Below are 18,735 nucleotides of genomic sequence, written 5' to 3' on the forward strand. Positions count from 1 at the left end.
GACGGAAATCCAAAAGCCCTCTCTAGCCAGTGTGTCCCAACCAGGAGCTGGCTCCTGACCTATCAGGGAAGGGCAGACCCAGGGTTTTGATGGGGGACGCAAAGTGACACAGCAGATACACTGTCTTACCTTTGGGAATTAGCATAGGTGTTACCATGGTGGAGCCTCGCAGACTCTCTAGAAATAGCTGGCTATATTGGAGCTGTCCTGGGGCCATGGAGTTGTCACAGGACTTGTAGAAAGTTCCAAAGTCTTTGTCCTTAGAGATGGGTGGCAGACAGAGGTCAGCCAGTGCTGTAATCTCTGACTTGTAGTTCCTCAGCTTTCTGGTGTGCATTCAAGATGCCGGCTCTTTTGCCTCATTTCAGGAAAGCCACAAGAATACTCTGAAACGTCTGGCCTGGAGGAAAGGTTGCAGAAGCTGGTCATTATCTCTCCAGTCTGTCTCAATCAAACCATTTTGAGAAGTATGGCTGTTGGTTAGGTTCACCCAGGGAATATACCCAAGTTGGCAGGGTACCCGGGTTGTTAAGTGGGGAAACAGAGACAACCCCTGAAGCCACAGGAGTGGTGGGCTGGTCAGCTCACCATCCCACCCCATACCCAGAAAAGCTCTCACACCTTAATCATAAGGAACAAGCATGTTTCTCCTCCCATTAAGTGTGTTTATTTTGTTAGCCTACCCAGCCTGGATCAGCCTTTTACAGGCCAGGGAGTATGGCCCTAACAGCCTTTGGACTGCCTTACCTTCTTCCTGGCTTCCTCTTCCCTGAATTTCCCTCATTCAGCACTCCAGGTGGAAGGAGGGGGAGTGATCCCAGGATGCATCGCAAGATATTGGGTGTCAGAGTTTGGGCACTGGGAGCCCAGTGTTTAGTCCTCCAGTTCCAGCTATAATTAGCCAGGTAGGGTCACCGACTGGGAACGGGTGAATTTGGTCTGCACACTACAATCCCAAGCCGAGGGAACACTCAAGTGAGAGCCGGCAGGTGGCTGCTGTTTCCTGAGGGGCACTCAAAAAATGGGGGCCAGATGGGGGGGGGGGGTCTGGCCCTAGGGTACAGTCTCTCTCTCCACACACACCTCTTGCATGCTTTGCTGGGCCCAGTGAATGCCATAGCTGGCACTGTATGGCCCACGACTCCAGTCTGGGGAGGTGACTTTGGGGTGGGGGTAGGAGGTTGGAAGTTGCAGAGGGAAGGACTGGCAGTTCCAAGATCTGGAGACACGGTCCTCTGACCTTCCGGGGCACAGCTAAGACACTTCTCTCTTGCCTGCTCACCTGCAGCAATCCAGCGAACCTGGGCCATGAGTGTCTGCGAGGCCGCACCTCAAGGCTCTAACCGGGAGTGTGTCTCCTGTCCCACGCAGAAGGACGGCCTCGGACTTCCCGTGCCTGCCCGAAGAACCCCCTCCTGGGGCGCCTCCCCCGAGGAGGATTCTGGTTGCCTTTCCTTTCCTCCGGAACAGCCTGGCCTCAGACCCCGGGTCCCAGGAAACCTTGCCTCTGCAGTTTCCCCACGAGAGGAAGAGGAGGAAAGGGATGAGAACGATGCAGACTCTGTCGCTGAGGGGCTGCGCAGCGAGGAGCACCCGAGTCAGTTCTTCGCCGAAGCGCAGCGGCTATGGGAGCAGGGGCTGCTACTGGACGAAGAGGTGTCAGTCGCGGGGCGGGTTTACGGGGTGCATCGGGTCATCTTGGCGGCAGTCAGCAGCCTCTTCCGAGGCAGGCTGCTGGCCGGCGGGGGCTCGCGGGGCGGACTCCGCCTGGATGTGGCCCCGGGAGGGTGGGAGGCCGTGCTGACCTTCGCCTACCAGGGGGTGCTGGGCCCCGCCGCGCGGGGGGATGTGCTGGCTGCGGCCGAGGCCCTGGGCGCGCCCCGGGTGGAGGCCGCAGCCCGGCGGAGACGTGAGGGTCCCGGAAACACCGCGGAGGAGGAAGCGGCGCCCAGCCCAGCGGAGGAGCTGCGGGAAAACCTGCGCGGCATCGAGCGCCTCTACCGAGAGGGCGTCGGCTGTGATCTGGAGCTGGAGGCAGACGGCTTTCGGCTGCGGGGTGAGGGTCTACGAGGTGTTACACGAGCCTAAGCACAAACGCTACCCAAACGGTGTGTGCAGACAGCAGGTGCTCGGATCGCCACCAGAGTTGTGGCTTTGGGAGCCCGGCCCCGCCCACCCGGAGCTGCGCAGGCGCAGTTGAGCTGTTTTCTTTTTTTTTTTTTTTTTTCCGTGGCTGCAGAGGTTTAAAGTGATCCTGTGGGCTCTGGGTTTTTTCCAACATAGAATCAAGGGATTTCCAGCCAGTTGTCTGGCGCTAAGGGCACCGTTAATGGAACCAGAACAAGCAGAAAGTGACTGACTCAAGCAGATTGACCAAAAGCCCCTGGCATCTTCTATTCAGTACACCGGAAGGCTTAGAAACAGATGGAAAACTCACAGTGCCTTTCACCTTTCACCCCCGTGTAATGGATCCTATAATAGACTGTGGGTTCTGACCTAACAAGCTAGGTCTGCTACTGTTTTACCAGAATCTTAATGCTCCCAAGCAAAGTTAAGTGGACATCACCAGGAAAATTACAGTTGAATAATTTTTATTCAGATTCTACCAAAGGAGCCAGAAATTTTTACATGCGCCTCACTTATTTCTCAATGAACGTTAGTTAGGTGGATAATGCTGTCTTTAGGTTCAGATAACAAACATTAAACTTGGAGGTGTTCATGGGTAAGAACTCAGTAAGCAGTCTCCCTTCCACTGAGCCAAATCCATACCCCTGTTAACTTGTTCACTTATTCATTTATCGCACTGGAAATGGCTGTGGACTAAACCAAGGGAGCACTGAGCTATATCCCCGGCCCTTTTTATTTACTTACTTTTATTGAGGCAAGTTCTCATTACATTCCCCAGACTGGCTTCAAACTTGGAATCCTCCTTCTTGTCTTCCAAATAATTGGGGTTGCAAGTGTGTGCCACCATACCTTGTAGAGTTATAGTCATTACTGAGTGGTACTCCTTTTCTAGTAAAATCTAACTGCCTGACTAATGGCAGTGGCTTTTACAATTATAAATGAAAGATTTTATTGTGTACACAGTATGTAGAGGCTACATAAATTGCATATTGCTTTTTCCAGTTCATTTTGTGATGCTTTTTCATAAATGCTGTCTGTAGCATCTTCTCAATTTGATCCATTAAGACTTTTTTTCAGCTAGGTATGGTGGTTCATGCCTATAATTCTAGCACCCGGGAGCCAGAGGCAGGAGAATCTCAGTGAGTTCAATGCTAGCCTGGATTACATAGTGAGACAAAGCAAGGACACAACAACAAACTAATCAGTGTAACTGACCTGAACTCAAAAACTAAAGCATATTCAGGCCACTAACATGAGAATCATTCCGGGTACTTCAAAATGTTAGTTTAAAAGTTCCTAGTGGATCAGGAATCAGGGCGGGCTCCTGGAAGCTGCATTCCACAAATACCCCATGGGTTTTTACTGCACACCATGGTTTGGCTGTGCCCTTGGGTGCTTGGCCCAGAGTTGGGATTGCGTGGCAGCCTTGCCACACTATGTGTCTTCCTCTGCTTCCTGTCTCCTACAGTGCATCGAGCAGCCCTGGCCTGCGGCAGTGAGTTCTTTGGGGCCATGCTCCTGAGTGGCATGAGGGAATCCCAAGGAACAGAGGTATCTCTGCGCACTATGTCTTCCCATGACCTGCGACTCCTCGTCTCTTTTGCTTACTCTGGAGTAGTGTGGGCAAGGTGGCCAGGACTTCTGAGAGCTGCCCAGGCTGCTCTGCAATACCAAAGTTCTTCCTGCCTGAATCTATGTCAGAAGGCCTTGGTGCAAGGCCTCAGCCCTGCCCGTTGCCTGGCCTTATTCCCCATGGCTGAAACCCCCGGGTTGGAGAGGCTCTGGAGTAACGCTCGTCACTACCTCCTCAGCCATCTGCCTGCGGTGGCTTTGTGCCCTGCTTTCCCTTCCTTCCCAGCTGCCTGCCTGGCAGAGCTCCTGGATAGCGATGAGCTTCATGTGCAGGAGGAGTTTGAGGCCTTTGCAGCTGCACGGCGTTGGCTGGCTGCCAACCCTGAGACACAGGAGTCTGAAGCCAAGGCCCTGCTGCGATGTGTCCGCTTTGGCCGTATGTCTACCAGAGAGCTGAGAAAAGTGCGGGCAGCTGGGCTTCCCTCATTCCTGCCCCCAGACATGCTGCACCACTTGATGGTGGAGGCTGAGGTTCCAGGTCAAGAGAGGTGGAGAAAGCCTGACCAGGCACTGGTGGTGATTGGTGGGGACGAGCTCAGACCTGACATGGCCCGAAGACAGCCTTCTCAAAAAGTGTGGTGGGCCAGGGCCTTCCACTGCGGCATGGGACTGGTACGAACTGTGGAGTGGGGAATGCTGCCTGCCCTGCCTGCCCCAGGGCGCTTCCGGCATGGGGCTGCAAGCCTGGCAGGAAGTGAACTCTATGTGTGTGGGGGACAGGACTTCTACAGCCAGTCCAACACTCTGGCTTCAACTCTCAGGTATGAGACTTTCGGGATGGGCAGAGTATAGTAGGTCTCAAGGTGGGCATGACCCAGACAACCACAGGATCCCAGGATCACTCTTCCCATCTCTCATGTCGCTGTGTTCTAGGTGGGACCCCAGTCAAGAAGACTGGGAAGAGATGGCACCTTTGTGCCAGGCTCGGAGTTTGTTCCCTCTGGTGGCATTGGATGGACAGCTTTATGCCCTTGGTGGACTATATAATGGTGTTGCCCTTAACTCTGTGGAGACCTACAATCCTGAGCTCAACATCTGGAGGTAAGTGAGAAAGGCTGCATTTGGGGAAAAACTACACTTGCAATAGAGAGTTGAAAATGCCAGTTGCCTGATCTTGTACCCTGTTCCGCCTTAGGTCAGCACCTCCACTTCCGGCCCCATGCTTTGCCCATGCAGCTGCCATCTTGGAAGGCCGATTGTACCTGAGTGGTGGCCACAATGGAGCTGGCCAGTATCTGACCTCATTACTGCATTATGACCCCAAACTTGAGAAGCCAGGAACACTTTTAAGTCCAATGGGGATACCTCGGGCTGGCCATATCATGGCTGCTCTGGGCAGGCGGTTGTATGTAGCAGGTGGGCTAGGTGAGATGGGGGACCTGTTAAGCTTTGAGGCCTATGAACCAAGGACTGATAGCTGGACTCAGTTAGTACCCCTGCCATCCCCCCACGTATGCGCTGCAGGTGCTGTGCTGCAGGGGGAGTTACTGGTGTTGGGGGGCTACAGCCACCGCACATACGCCCTCTCCCACCTTATCCACGCCTACTCTCCTGGCCTGGGCCGATGGTTGTGCCTGGGAACTTTACCAAGGCCTCGGGCTGAGATGCCTGCCTGCATCCTGACACTGCCTACGGTGCAGCACACAGCTTTGGCACCCGCTCTGCAGCAAACCAAACCCGCTGGGTGATGGGAGTAGCGGTGCATGGGATAGGAAGGGATATGACATATCATGAAAAATAGACAGGGATTATGAAAGAATGATTACTATTTGCAATATTTTTACATAGTGCTAGACAGCTCATAAACTGCTTTTTAAAGGTATGCTATCCATGGAGGGAAAGTGATTCCAGAACTCCTGGGGGAAGACCTTTGGGGAAAGAGAGGCAGCTAAATATTTGGGATTCTTTGTTTGCTTGTTTGTTTGGGTTTTTGAGACAGTCTTATGTAGTTCAGGCTGGTCTTGAACTCTGTAGCCCAAGCTGACTTCCACCTCACTGCCTCTTGTTTCAGCCTCCAAAATGCTGAGATCACAGGTGAGGGCCACGATGCTCAGTGGGCAGATGAATAGTAGGGTTAATAGAAGAGGCTGAGGCAGGAGGATCACCTAGAGTCCGAGACACACACACACACACACACACACACACACACACACACACACACACAGAAGCTTTAGTAGGTCCTGAAAGCTTAGGGGTCCTGAGAGGACAGTTGGAAAATTATTCTAATCCATGGATCAAAGAGAAAAATACAAGCCAGAAGTATTCTGATCCATGGTGGCACATGCTTAAAATCTCAGCCACTCCAGAGGCTGAGATAGAATCACAAATTTGAGACTATTTTGTGCAATTTAGTGAGACCTTGTCTTGAAATAAAATGAAAAGAGACTGAGGTTGTAACTCAGTGGTAGAGCTCTTTCCTCTAATATTCAAGGCCTGGGGTTCTTCAAACCTGAAAGAGAGAGAGAGACAGAGAGAGAGATAGAGAGAGAGAGAGTGAGAGAGGAGGGAGAGAGAAAAGGAAAGAAAGAGAGAATTGTGGGAAGGCCATCCATGAGTTTGAGGAATGAGGGAGGAATTGTTCAGCAATTTCTTTCCTCGCGTGTCTTCCTTTTTGCTCTCCCATCCCTGCCGTAACTAACCCCTCTTGGCAGTGTTTTTGCACAGGTAATTTTGCTAGTACCGCCTAGCATTTCTCAGCCCAGACCCCATAGGCTGCCCCTGACAGCATTTTGCTTTCCATCTGAGGCAGAAGTTCCCATCACAGCAAAGGGAACTCAGATGCATAACTGGCTTTCAGGAAATTAAGGGGGAACACTGTATGAGGGATGAGCAGGGCAGAGGCCATGGAGGGAGGCGCCCAAGGTGGAAGAAGAATGAGCAGAGTCTGGCAGGGGTGGAAGAAAGCAGATACCCGGCTTTCCTTCCCTGTGGGTGAACTGGATTGTGGAGAGCAGTCGTGGTGTGAGGTCCCAAGACACAAGAAGTGGCTAAGAGAAGAGCAAAAGGTGGACAAGGCTTGGACGAGCTGTTTTCCATCAATCCCTTTTCTGTTTTGTTTTTAACGCTTTTTTGTTTTTCTTGTCCAGGGAAAGTTGGGTCTTTTTGTCCTTTTTTTTTTACCCCCAGGGAAGGTTGGGTCCTACATTTCTCTCCCTCCTCCTCTATTCTTTTCCTCCTTATGAGTGTTTTATTCCTCATGAGTGTTTTTCACTTCTGTACTGCTTTCTTGCTTAGTATGAGCCGGGCACTGTATGAGGCACAAGGACACATAGGTCTGAGAGCTCCTGTCAGAAAACAGCTTCATGAACGCCTCCAAGTGTTGTGGTGAACTTAAAGCATGAGATTCCTATGAAAACCGAGAGGATGAAGGAATGGACTCTACCAGTACAGCTTCCATCAGAGAAGGCACCCCAAGTAGAAGTCGTTTGAACTGAAACCTTCAAGGCTGCCTGGAAGTACACCTGCACCAGGTTAGGGAAGGTTGCAGCTCAGTGGTAGAGTGCTTGTCTAGCATTTGTAAGGTTCTGGGCTTGATCTTCAGCATACACACACACACACATACCCCACCAGTTAAAGGAGGAATGTTTCTTAGCTAGAATGACTGGGGCATGGTGCCCTATTTCTTCACAGAAGGAGAAGCCAGCATTCTAGAGATTCTTGAGAGAATTCTGCTGCTATCACCAGCATACAAAGTCTTCTCGGGAACCTTTTCCGAAGACAGTGGCTTTCTCTTAAACATGTACACCTCACTCCAGGGTTCTGCTACATCTTTCCTCTCTGATTTTCCTTTTCTGCCCCCTCCCTGCCACCATCCCAGGCAACAAAAGGCCAAGCATTCTTTTTGTAAGCCAATTTTCTTTTTTTGTTTTTGTTTTGTTTTTTGTTTCTTTGTCTTTTTCAGACACATAACCCAGGGTGTCCTGGACTCACTATGTAGCCTAGGTTGCCATTGAACTTGCAGCAATCCTCCTGTCTCAGCCTTCTAAGTGCTGGGATTACAGGTGTGTATCACTATACCCAATTTGTAACCCAGTTTTCTATTATCACTATTTATTAAGTTTTCCATAGTCAGAAGGGTAATGACGGAGCCTCCCTTGCCCCCAAAGTACATGACATATGTTTACTTAAGGATGCATTATTTTAGGAAGGTTTTTTCCTATACTTCTGTTTAGGATAAACAAGGACTATAGTTGAAAATGAGAAAGGATAAGTAGGATTTATAACAGAGGGTGAATCCAGCACGGTGGGACACACCCGTAATACTAACATTCAGGAGACTGAGGCAGAGGATTATCGTGAGTTTGAGGCAAGCCCGTGCTGCAGAGTAAGTTTAAGGCCAGCCTGAACTACATAGTGAGACCCTGTCTCAACTGCATCACCACTACAGAGAGAGAGACACAGAGAAGAAGAGAAGAAAGAAGACTGAAGAAGATGAAAAGTTGTAAGAATTGGAAATTTTGTGAACATTTCTTTGTGATTTGTGTGTAAGGATAGGCTTAAATAAAAATTGATCAATGATGAAATCATTCTTATCTGAGTTTCTGTACTATAGAATTTAGCATTCAAGGAGCTGGGGATTTAGCTCAGCGACATAAGTGTCTGCCTTGCAAGCAGGCAGTCATGAGTTCAATCCCTGGTACCTATAAAAAAAAGAAAAAGACAAAAAAAAAAAAAGAATTTAGCATTTAAAATAACATTCCCTACTATTAGGCTAACAGTCTACAGCCATTCTTTTTCTCCCTCATCTTTTCACAGGAACTGAGAGGCTTGAAACCCTCTCTTCCCTTAGAAATGTCTCCTCCCCTAGCACCAGAGGGAGGACACTCCCTAGGTGGCCTTTCTCTTCTCTCATCCAAGGGTGTGGCACTAGGGAGTGCACCCTGTCCCAGAGGGAGCACACTGCCAAGGACTTAAAGGTTTGCTCCAGGTTGTAGCAACAACAATGTCTGAACAGAAGAGTAAATAACTACATAGAAAGATTAATAGAACCATGGAGCAGTAATGAAAATGTATGCCTGTAAATCCCAGCAGTTTTTGAGGCAGGAGGATGGCAAGTTTGAGCCCAACAGGACCAAAGTCTAGGTTTTTTTTTAAAACTCTTATTTTGGATTTATCTCTTATTTTATTTTTTCCTTGAAAAACAGTAATCAGATGAGACAGCTTTACCTAGGCTCCCATCTCCTGTGCATTTGCTGTGAAGTTCTGCTGCCTCTGCTACCTCACGGCACAGCTGAAGCACCCCAGCTCCTGCACTACCCTGGATCCGTGTTACCCTTGACCTGTAATTATTCACATGGGAGCCTGTGGGGTCCTTAGTTTGCAGTAGTCTCCCCTGATTTGAATGGTTGAAGAAAGGAGAGGAAAGAACCTATTTTATGATTGGTATAAGTTGGCAAGTTTAAAGTGCATTTTAAAATCTCTTTATACTAAAAGTACTATTTAATTTTTTTCAAAGCAAGGAAAAATGTTTTGCATAGGTCAACTCCACTATTGAAAAGGGACACTTTGAGTTGAACCATTTTAATTTGAAAGTCAAATTTTTTTAAAGTATTAAAGCTATAAATGAATGTGCTGATAATAAAATTGAGTGAAAAAACTCAGGGTTCAAGCCCTAGTACCACATCAAAAGTATGGGTTGGAGAGCTCTTGGAGACCATTTAACTCAAACCCTTCTTGCACAATGTAACCAAGAGACAAGTACACAATTTGGACAATAAAGAGCAAGGCCTCTCCCTCATCCCATCTCTGTCTTTCTTTTTTTTTAACAAGGTTCTTTTTATTTTTAACAGATGAGACTTAAGTCATTTAACATAGGGTAAAAAATGAGTCCAATTATATGGTAACCAAAGAACAACATGTTTTCTTCCAAAGCACAGTTGGGTTTGTCCCTGTAGACGGCCTCGGTCATTTGGTACATCTGTTCTCAAGAATTTTCTTTTTCATTGATGATTATCTTCAGGGAAATACCACCACACTCTAGATTTTAGCAGTATGCATTTTATTCATTTTTATATGCATACTCTTATCCAACTTCCTCCGATCTTCTCATGGCATCCCTACAAACATCACTCATTTATTATAATCCTCCACACTGCCCTCAAGTTTTATTTACAGTTAAGAATTTGGATGTGGCACTGAATGATTCAGTTCTTAGTCTCGCTGTGATGACATCAGATGATCCTCACTTTGAATATTTTCCTCGGGCTTTTGGAAAATAATTGTATGTTATCTTAAACATATCCAGAGGAAGCTTCTTAGACACAAAACATATCCAAGGTTGTGTAGTAGAAGTGAGGCACTCTATCCTTAGCACAGTAAAAGTTGCTTTTGTAAACTGGAAATCAAAGAATGCTTAAAATAGAAACAGAAAACCACACATACTCATCAGACAATAGACTGATGCACAAGCTGAATTTTTCTTCTTCTTCTTTTTTTTTTTTTCTTTCCAGTACCAGGGATCCAATTCACGACCACCTGCTTGCAAGGCGGATACTTATGCTGCTGAGCTAAATCTCCAGTCCCCAAGCTGAATTCTTTAAAATAGCTTTTCAGTGAGACAGGCTGGTGAAGACCATGAAGCCGCAGAAGCTCAGAGCCACTGGAAAGCTTTGAAGATGGCAGAATTGAGGAGCAAATATATCCAGCTTCTAGCAGATGTACAAGCCCAGCCAGGTGACCATCCCCTGTACCAGGGTCAGGCTCATGTTGGGGAAACTGTGATGCACATCCATTCATTTTTTGAGGAACATGATGCAGATGGGCACCAGCAGGTTGAACAGGAGTCTGGTGGCAATTCGTCTATGGTCCAAACTCACTTGCTAGTGATGCCCAGACCCCTCCATGCCTCCACACTGGACCATCCAGCCTTGGGGCTAGGGAGCAGGCAACCAGGGTCCTCAGAGTCTTTCCCACCTGCATGTCCTAAGAAGCCAGTCTCATCCCTCTGGCCAGAGCGAGGCATGCGCCAGTATCCTCACAGGGGAGAACGCAGCCACCACCTCTTCCACACGTACTCTCTGCCCGACAGCAGGTCTTTTTCCATTTTGTGTCTGAGACAGGCTCTCACTGTGTAGCTCACCCTACCTTTGAGCTCTCTATGTAGCCCAGGCTGGCCTTGAACTCACTGCACTCCTTTGGCCTTAGCCTCTCAAGTATTGGCAGTGTAGGCGTACAACATCACGGCCACCTGGTTTGCTGTGTTTTCAGACAAGGCCTTCCTGTAAAGCCCCAGCTGGGCTTCAGCCCATGATCTTGCCTTAGCCTCCTAAGTGCTGCAAAAACACAGTTTCATAATAATCTACTTGTTGATGCTCCTTTTTGTTCAGTGGAGTGGATTATATTCAGAGCCTCACAAATAAATGCTCGGCAAGCTTGCTACCACTGAACTACATCCCCAGCCCTGCAAGCCTTGCTGAGAGTAGGTGACATATCTGACACTAACATTTAAGAAGCTGGGGAGAAACATCACAGGGGAGGGATATAAATAGCACAGTTTAATTACTCTTTTAGGATACTGAGTATATTCTAAATCTTGGTAACCCTTAGGAATCGTGGTGAAAAGATATAAATTCGTTATAGCTCCTGGTAAGATCACTAACAAATTACATACATATACACATACATACATACATATAATTTGTGATTATATTATTTTCCTCTGAAAGATAAGATGCTCATTCTTTTATTATTATAGATAATTCAGAGTATCATATTCTATGCTTGGTATTAGAATAATGGGAAGAAATCCTCCCTGAATTGCTGCTTCGGTAATCATGAGGAAGACCTGTGCTCAGCCTAAATGCCGGTGCCTGGATACATCACATTACTGAATGTTCTTTGGCTTTCTACCAGCTTGACTGATCACCAGCTCATTTAGTCTGCACTTCAGTGTGTAGATCCAGCTGTTACTACAGAGAAAAAAAACCATTTGTTTTAGATTCTACCTAACTGTGTTTACCTGCTTTCTATGTGCAGGCAGGATGCTAAGCACTTTATATCCATTCTCTTATTTATGTATTTTAAAAAGTAGGCAGCGCTTACTTAACATCAGAAACAGCTGCCACATGTGTGTAACCCAAACCCTTGGGAGGCTGAGTCAAGAGAATTACCAGGAGTTCTCACCCAGGGTGGGCTATGTAGGGAGTTCAAGGCCAACCTGAACCACGTAGGAAGGCCCTGTATCAAAAAACCAAGATGAACAAAAAGAAACAGTTGACCAAATCAGTGTCACTCAAGATCACAAAGAAACTATTTGTCCTCTGATTCATCCTGAGCATACCATTATACTCTCACTTTGCAGATGAGAAACCTGAAGCTTAGAGAACTTAAACAAGTTATCCGAAGTCTCAGTGTGGAAATGTTAAACTGTTAAGAGGGTTTTAGAGATCCTCTTTTTAAAATGAGGAATGTGTGTGTGTGTGTGTGTGTGTGTGTGTCTGACACTGGGCATTAATTCCAGGACTTTCTGTATCTTAGGAAAGTGGCATACCACTGAGTTACACCCCCAGCCATCATTGTAATTTCAAAACAAGTTAGCATATCATTAAGAGGTCCAGGCTTCCCTCAAGCTTTCAATTCTCTGCCTCAACCTCTTGAACAGTTTGGAATAAACATCTGTGGTTCTGCCCCCACCTGTACTTAGCCTTCTCTGGCGTAGATACATATTCACTGAGTGTCCAGCTCTAATCATGAAATTCACACTTAGACTCTATAGATGGGGGTAAGGGAGGAGAGTAACAACCAGCACTGGAGGCTTAGAGACTTGGTTTAGAGCAATCTACCATCCAAATGTGCACTGCAAACTAGCTGTGAGCGCCAAAACAGCTAAGATGGAGCAAGGATCTATTCTTATTTATTTATTTTTATATCTTTGGTTATTTGAGACAGGGTTTTGTTTTGTAGTACAGATTTGAACTCACTATTCGAGGCTGGCCTCGAATTCATGGTGATTCTCCTGCCTCAGCATGGGAGTGCTAGGATTACAGGTGTGCACCACCATGCCAGGCTGGGACTTGTTTCATTTACTAGAGTATGTTGAGTTAGGCATTATTATAAGAATGTTACAACAGATGAGAATTCTCAAACAGAGGGTTGTATCTGACCTCTTTGCCATCAGCATTATCTGAATTAAAAAGAATCAAGAACCAGTCCTGATCATATTCAAGATTTACGAGATTACTCTTCACTCTCTGTCTCTGTCTCACTCTGCCTTTCTTTCTCACTTTCCCCTAGGGATTTTACAGATGCTAACCATGTACTTACCGCTAAGCTACACTCCCAGTCCTAACCTAATTTCTTTTGCACCTTTGGTCACACTGTCAATCAACAGCAGAGGAGGATTTAAACACAAGAGCTTTGCACTCCATGGTGTACAGTTCAACAATCTTGTTTTAGTATATACTATACTTTCCTACCCACATCTCAGATTATTCCAAGATGGTGGCCAAGAATTCCAGATCTCCCCTGATTATCCTGGTAAAGGAAAAATTGTCTGATGTCATAAATGTAATTACTAGGGTGTGCACTGAGAATATACTTCAGGGGTAGAGTATTTTCCTCATATCCGTGAAGCACTGAAAAAATGGCTGGCCTCAAACTTTTAATTCTCTGCCTCAGACCCCTGAAAAGTTTGGATTTTGTCCCTTGAGCACAAAAAACTAAAACTAAAAAAAATTTAAAAAAAGAGAAGCCACTATACTTACAAAGGTCCAAAAATGGAGAGTGAAAGATACGTGAAGTTAATCAGTTAACTTATACAGATAAAGCCCAGAAAAAGACTATTTTGAAACCAGTTAAAATTCTATGGAGCCAGCGGCAGTTGTGGATCAAGAGCAGAAACAAGAAGCCAATCTGTGCCGTACTGTGAGCCAGTGGCAGCCACATCCTCCTGTGAGCCAGCGACAGTCGTGGCTGGGAGAAGAACCAAGAAGCCAAGCTGTGCCCTCTTGAGAGGCAGCTGGCATGTAGACCAGGAGACAAGAAGAGCCTATCCCCTTCAAGCAGCCAGCTGATTCAGAGAAACATAGGATGAGATGATAGCAACTGAAATTAATAAGAACTTAAAGCTTATATAGTTTGATTTACTTTGCAAGCCTAAAGCTGGTAGTCTGAGCATCTATTTAGAGGATAACAATTGTTTGATTGATTTTGCAAGCCTAAAGCGGAGCATCTATTTAAAGGACAACAACATGCAGTATAGTAACTACTGTAGATTTCCTACCGCCTTATCGCTGTTTTGATGTTTTATTGCTCTGTTTTATTCCCTTTAAAACTAAATAAAACATATACAAATAGCAACTATGGAGGATTTCCTTGTTTTGTTTTTGAAATCCAGTATTGTTCTCATTGTTTCGTTTTGTTCCATTTTATTGTTTTATTTTTATCCCCTTTAAAATAAAATAAAATTATATATAAATGATAAAAATTTGTTTTAAGATTTGAATTTTGTGTTTTCTTTTATTATCCCACCAAGGCTTTAAAATGTTTCCCCAAATCTATTATTTTAAGGTGCAAAATTAACTTGCCAATGCCCTATCCACTTAAAAGTCACACTCAAATTTCATGTGAGATCAAGAGTCCTGCTTTTAGTAATATTGTTTTGAGGTAAGTCGATCCTCTGCTGACAACCTCCTTCACCGTGTTCATGTAAAAGCTCTCCAGGGCAGCACTGCGTCACACACTGTCCATCGGCAGACAAGGATGCTGAAGAAACAGCACAGGGAACAGATGCAATTGCAGCCATTCATGAGGCTGGGCCAGGAGTCCCAGCTCTGTCTCAGCTGGCTGAACTTGGCCAAGCCATCGTGCATTACTTGGGCCAACTGTGCAATGAGAAATAGATGAGTAGACAGCAAAGTGCAAATGCTTCGTTGTGTCCAGTGCTGAAAGGTGCTAGCAAGCTGCAAGTGGGATGGTTAGGACTTTGTTCAGGCCCTCTAGGCCGTTGAGCTCCTCACCTAGGATCTCTCAATAGGTAGTACTAAGACATTATTGAATTACAATACATGTTCTAGTCTCTCCTCTTTAGGCCAGATGGGTTTATTTTTTCTCTTCGTGGATTTGGCAAAAGCTAAAGGAACAGTGAAGACCCCTCACTGCATACACAATGCACTCACAGCTGCTTCCAAACTGAGTCTAAGGGGAAAGCAAGAGCCAGCTGTGAGACGAGGTTTGGCGGCACCCACTGGAGATTCCAGCACTTAGGGGGCTGATGCAGGAGGATTGCTGTGAGTTTGAGAACAACCAGGTTTCCATAATGAGCTTAAAGCCAGCTGTGGCTCCATAGAAGATTCTGTTTTAAAAAACTTGGGGGAGCTGGGGATATAGCTCAATAGCACAAATGCCTGCCTGACAAACGCAAGGTCCTGAATTCGATTCCTGGTTGCAAAAAAATAAGTAAACTAAATAAAATGTAAAATAAAAAAGTGGGGAAAGTAATTGTGATGGCATTACATGCCTGTAATCCCAGCACTCTGGGAAGCCGACACATGAGGATCACAAGTCTGAGTTGAGGCTAGGCAACTTAGCAACTTAGTGAGACCTGTCTCTAAATTAGAAATAAAGAGTTGGAGATGTAGCTCAGTGAAAGAGTCCTGAGTTCAATCTCTAATGCCAGAAAATAAATAAACAAACAAGTAAGAGAAACTCAGAGGCTCATCCCTGGTAACAAGGTTGGCTAAAGTGTGTGACCAAAGTAAATTTAGTAGCTAATTTTTATTGTGGGTACATATCTAGAGTACTTCCACCCAGATTAGGAGTGTAGCTTAGTGGTAAAGTGTGCATAGCATGTATAGGGTCCTGAGTTCAATCTCTAGCATCAAAGAAACATAAATAATAAGAATACTTCTGTTGTGTGGTGTGGTGCATGACTGTGGTCCTAGCACTGAGGAGGATGCTGAGGAAAGAGTGTTTGTGTCTGAAGTTTAAAGCCTGCCTGAGCAGCATCGGGAGAGCCTCTCTCAAAAGAAAAGATGGAGGAGCAGGAAGGAGGAAAAGAGAGAAGAAAAGGAGGAAGGGGGAGAGGGAAAGGAACAAATTCGACTGTCAGCCAAATAGCTTCTGATTTATTTGGTTTTTGTTTGGTTTTGGTGATACAATGGCACCTCCATTTATGAACTTATTTTGATGTATGGTTTTGGGGAAGATGATTGCATTTCTGCTTGTGTGGAGAAGACGTTTGTGATCATACTCGTCCCCTGCAGTGGAGTTTCTGAATGGAAGCAAAAGCTTGCTGAACACTTTGCTAACTGAAGTGTTTGCCAACAGAAGCATTCATATTCCTGTACTAGGAAACTGGACCCGAGGCTTTCTCACCCCAGCTATACCCCAGCCCTTTTTTAAATTTTGAGACAGAGTCTGGCTAAGTCAGTAAATTGCCCAGGTTGGCTTTGAATTTATGATGCTCCTGGCCAGACTCCCAGGGAGATGGGTTTACTGGCATACACCACCATGCCTGGCCAGCCTCTAACATTTTATATACTTTGTTGGAACACATACTTGTTAATATTCAAGGAGCATGTGCTGAAGTTACCAAATGGCTGGGATTCAGACAGCAAGGACTGATCCTTTTCAAGTAAATCCCAGGATGGCAGCAAAGTTGATTGTTAAATTCTTATGCAAAAGACAGAAGTACGGGAGTGTATGTATGGATAATACACTCAATTTGTTAATTATCTTATGCACTATCTCCCTGATTACAAAGCCTTGCTACCCGAGGGAAACCATGGTGAAACTTTCACTGCACCTCAATGTTTCCTTGGATTTGGGAATCCTAATTGTGGTCCTGTGAACTGAGTAGGAAAGCGTAACCTCACTGCATTTATTTCAGGGGAGGATATGGCTGCTGATTAATTATTTTTTTGAGACAAGATCTCTGGGTGGTTCAGGCTGGGCTTGAACTCCCCATGATATTCCTGCCTCAACTGCTGGAATTACAGGCACATGCCACCAAGTGCTCCTAAAACAAGCATTTGAATATCATCATACTCTCTTGTTATGGGATATACATTCCAGGATCCCTAGTGGTTGCCTCAAGTCTGGGACATTATCCAATTTTATTTATACAGGTTTTTCCTCTCTATATAGTACATACTTATGATAAAATTTCATATCTAGTAGAAACAGTAAGAGATTAACAGCAACTAATAATGAAATAAAACAATTATAGCCGGCTGTGGTAGTATGTGGCTGTAGTCTAGCACTTGGGACACTGAGGCAGGAAGACTGCTGAATATCCAAGGCCAGCCTGTGCTACATAGCGAATTCAAGTCTAGCTTGACCTAATAGCAAGACCAAGTTTCAAAAAAATTGCAACAATATGATAAAAATTATTTAAAACTCATTAATTTCTTATTTCTGGAATTTTTTACCTAACATTTTCTAACTATTGGTGACAATGGCTCACCTAAGGGGTATTGCTTCCCAAATTTGAAGCAGGACTCCACTGGATCAGTGGTGCAAACTTGAGTCATGCCTGCTGCACCTGGGGGGTTTATAATCAATGAAACCAAAAGGTTTGCCAGCAGCATATCCCATGCTTCTTGTGTTCTATGTGTCACTGATTGATGTGTCACAGAGAGCTTCAGTTGGTAGGTGGGCTTATGTGGAGGGCTCAAGACTTCTGCTTTGTACGTACTGTTTAGTCAACTAAGTCACCAGTACAGCTTGGATTCAAGAAATCAGGCATCAGATTCCACCTCTCAAAAGAGAAGACAAGTGGGCTTTATGGCTTCCTTTATATATACCAAAATTACAAGGGAGATCATCAGTCAGTGAAGAATGTTCCTGAAGGAAGATGAAGAAATAAAATGGAAAAGTCAACAGAGCAGAAATCAAATACAGTGTTGTTTTGAGTCGAGGAATCAGATGCAAAAAACCCTGATCAGATGTTCTTGTAAGCTGCTGCTTTCAAAGGGCCTAGGAAGGTCCAGGTTGCCATGGTTATTGAGCAAGTGCTTGTCCATGTACTGTCAGTTCCATGATGCTCTATAGTTGTTACATTAACTATACACATATATGGCAAATTTAAAAGAAGTTGTTCAAAAATGAGAAAAAAAAGCACATGAGACTAATGGCCTTTCCACTCCCCATTGATCAATCCTCTCTTAGTTGCTTATCACAGACTTGCCCTTCCCTGTTCAGAGTTCATCTCCTCCAGGAAGTTGTTTAGGTCTTCTCCCTACCTACATGACCTGCCCTTGGTTCCTCAATCTAATACAGCACTTTTCCTGATCTGTATTGAGCTTTGTGGCTTCTACAGGTATCTGTAGACCATAAATCTTTGAGAAAAAGGCCTGTTTTACATATTTTTCAGTTGTTAGTATTATCCTCTCCTCTTGATAGGTGCTTAATAGACCTTTGCTAAATCAGAGTGGAGGAGGACAAATTCTGAATTTATATGTATACAGTGAAAGTATGAAACGCAAATACCTTTGTTGCCAGGTTTTGGGGGTACTGAGGACTCCTTCTAGAGGTGCTTTCTAGCTTCTTCTTGTCCTAAAGAAAAATTTGGACAAAACAAGCACAAAAGGTAGTGAGATTTTACATTTATTAAATGTAGGAAAAGAGATGTGCTCTGAGATAATTAAATTTAGGAAAGAAAAAACCAGCTGGGCATAGTGATGCAAGCCTCTAGGCCTAACACTCAGGAGGCTGAGGGAACAGGATCACCACAAGTTGGAAGCCACCCTGGGCTATACAGTGAATGTTTAGCAACTTGGATTACATACAGATACCCTGTCTAGATTAAAATTGTGTGTTGGGTTACTATTTATGAATCGTTTTTCAGGCTGAGAAAAGAAGCATAAAATATTTCTTTTCAAAGAAGGTTGCTGAACAAATTACCATTGATAAGTACCTTACACAACAAATTTATTTCTCACAACCCTGGAGGCTGTAAGCCTGAGATCAGGATACCGGTGTGGTCTGGTTTTGGTGAGTGCTCTCTTCTAGGTTCAGATGGCTAACTTACTGCATGCT

At 45.3% G+C, this 18,735-nt stretch overlaps 1 protein-coding gene across 10 annotated transcripts; it reads left to right on the forward strand.

The window, feature by feature from the left end:
- The first annotated feature begins 1,308 nt into the window (after nt 1-1,308).
- Nucleotides 1,309-14,049, forward strand: Klhl33 (kelch like family member 33). 10 transcript variants are annotated; one of them, XR_010043404.1, is made up of 6 exons: nt 1,309-2,056; nt 3,596-4,520; nt 4,633-4,800; nt 4,895-7,760; nt 10,209-10,431; nt 12,991-14,049. XR_010043404.1 is itself a non-coding variant. In XM_063236943.1 (5 exons), exons 1-5 carry the CDS (start codon nt 1,309-1,311, stop codon nt 6,996-6,998), a joined length of 2,067 nt encoding a protein of 688 aa, XP_063093013.1. In that variant the 3' UTR covers nt 6,999-8,282. The 10 variants fall into 10 exon arrangements, 3 of the variants coding, with proteins under 3 accessions (XP_063093013.1, XP_023422715.1, XP_023422716.1); XR_010043405.1 differs by lacking the exons at nt 10,209-10,431; nt 12,991-14,049 and adding an exon at nt 8,147-8,282 and having other exon boundaries at nt 4,895-7,229; nt 7,661-7,760; XR_010043403.1 differs by having other exon boundaries at nt 10,209-14,049.
- The last annotated feature ends 4,686 nt before the right edge of the window (nt 14,050-18,735 follow it).

The sequence above is a fragment of the Cavia porcellus genome, unplaced genomic scaffold (assembly GCF_034190915.1).
Source record: "Cavia porcellus strain 051 isolate PalLab524CR breed Dunkin Hartley unplaced genomic scaffold, mCavPor4.1 scaffold_26, whole genome shotgun sequence".
Taxonomy (NCBI): domain Eukaryota; kingdom Metazoa; phylum Chordata; class Mammalia; order Rodentia; family Caviidae; genus Cavia; species Cavia porcellus.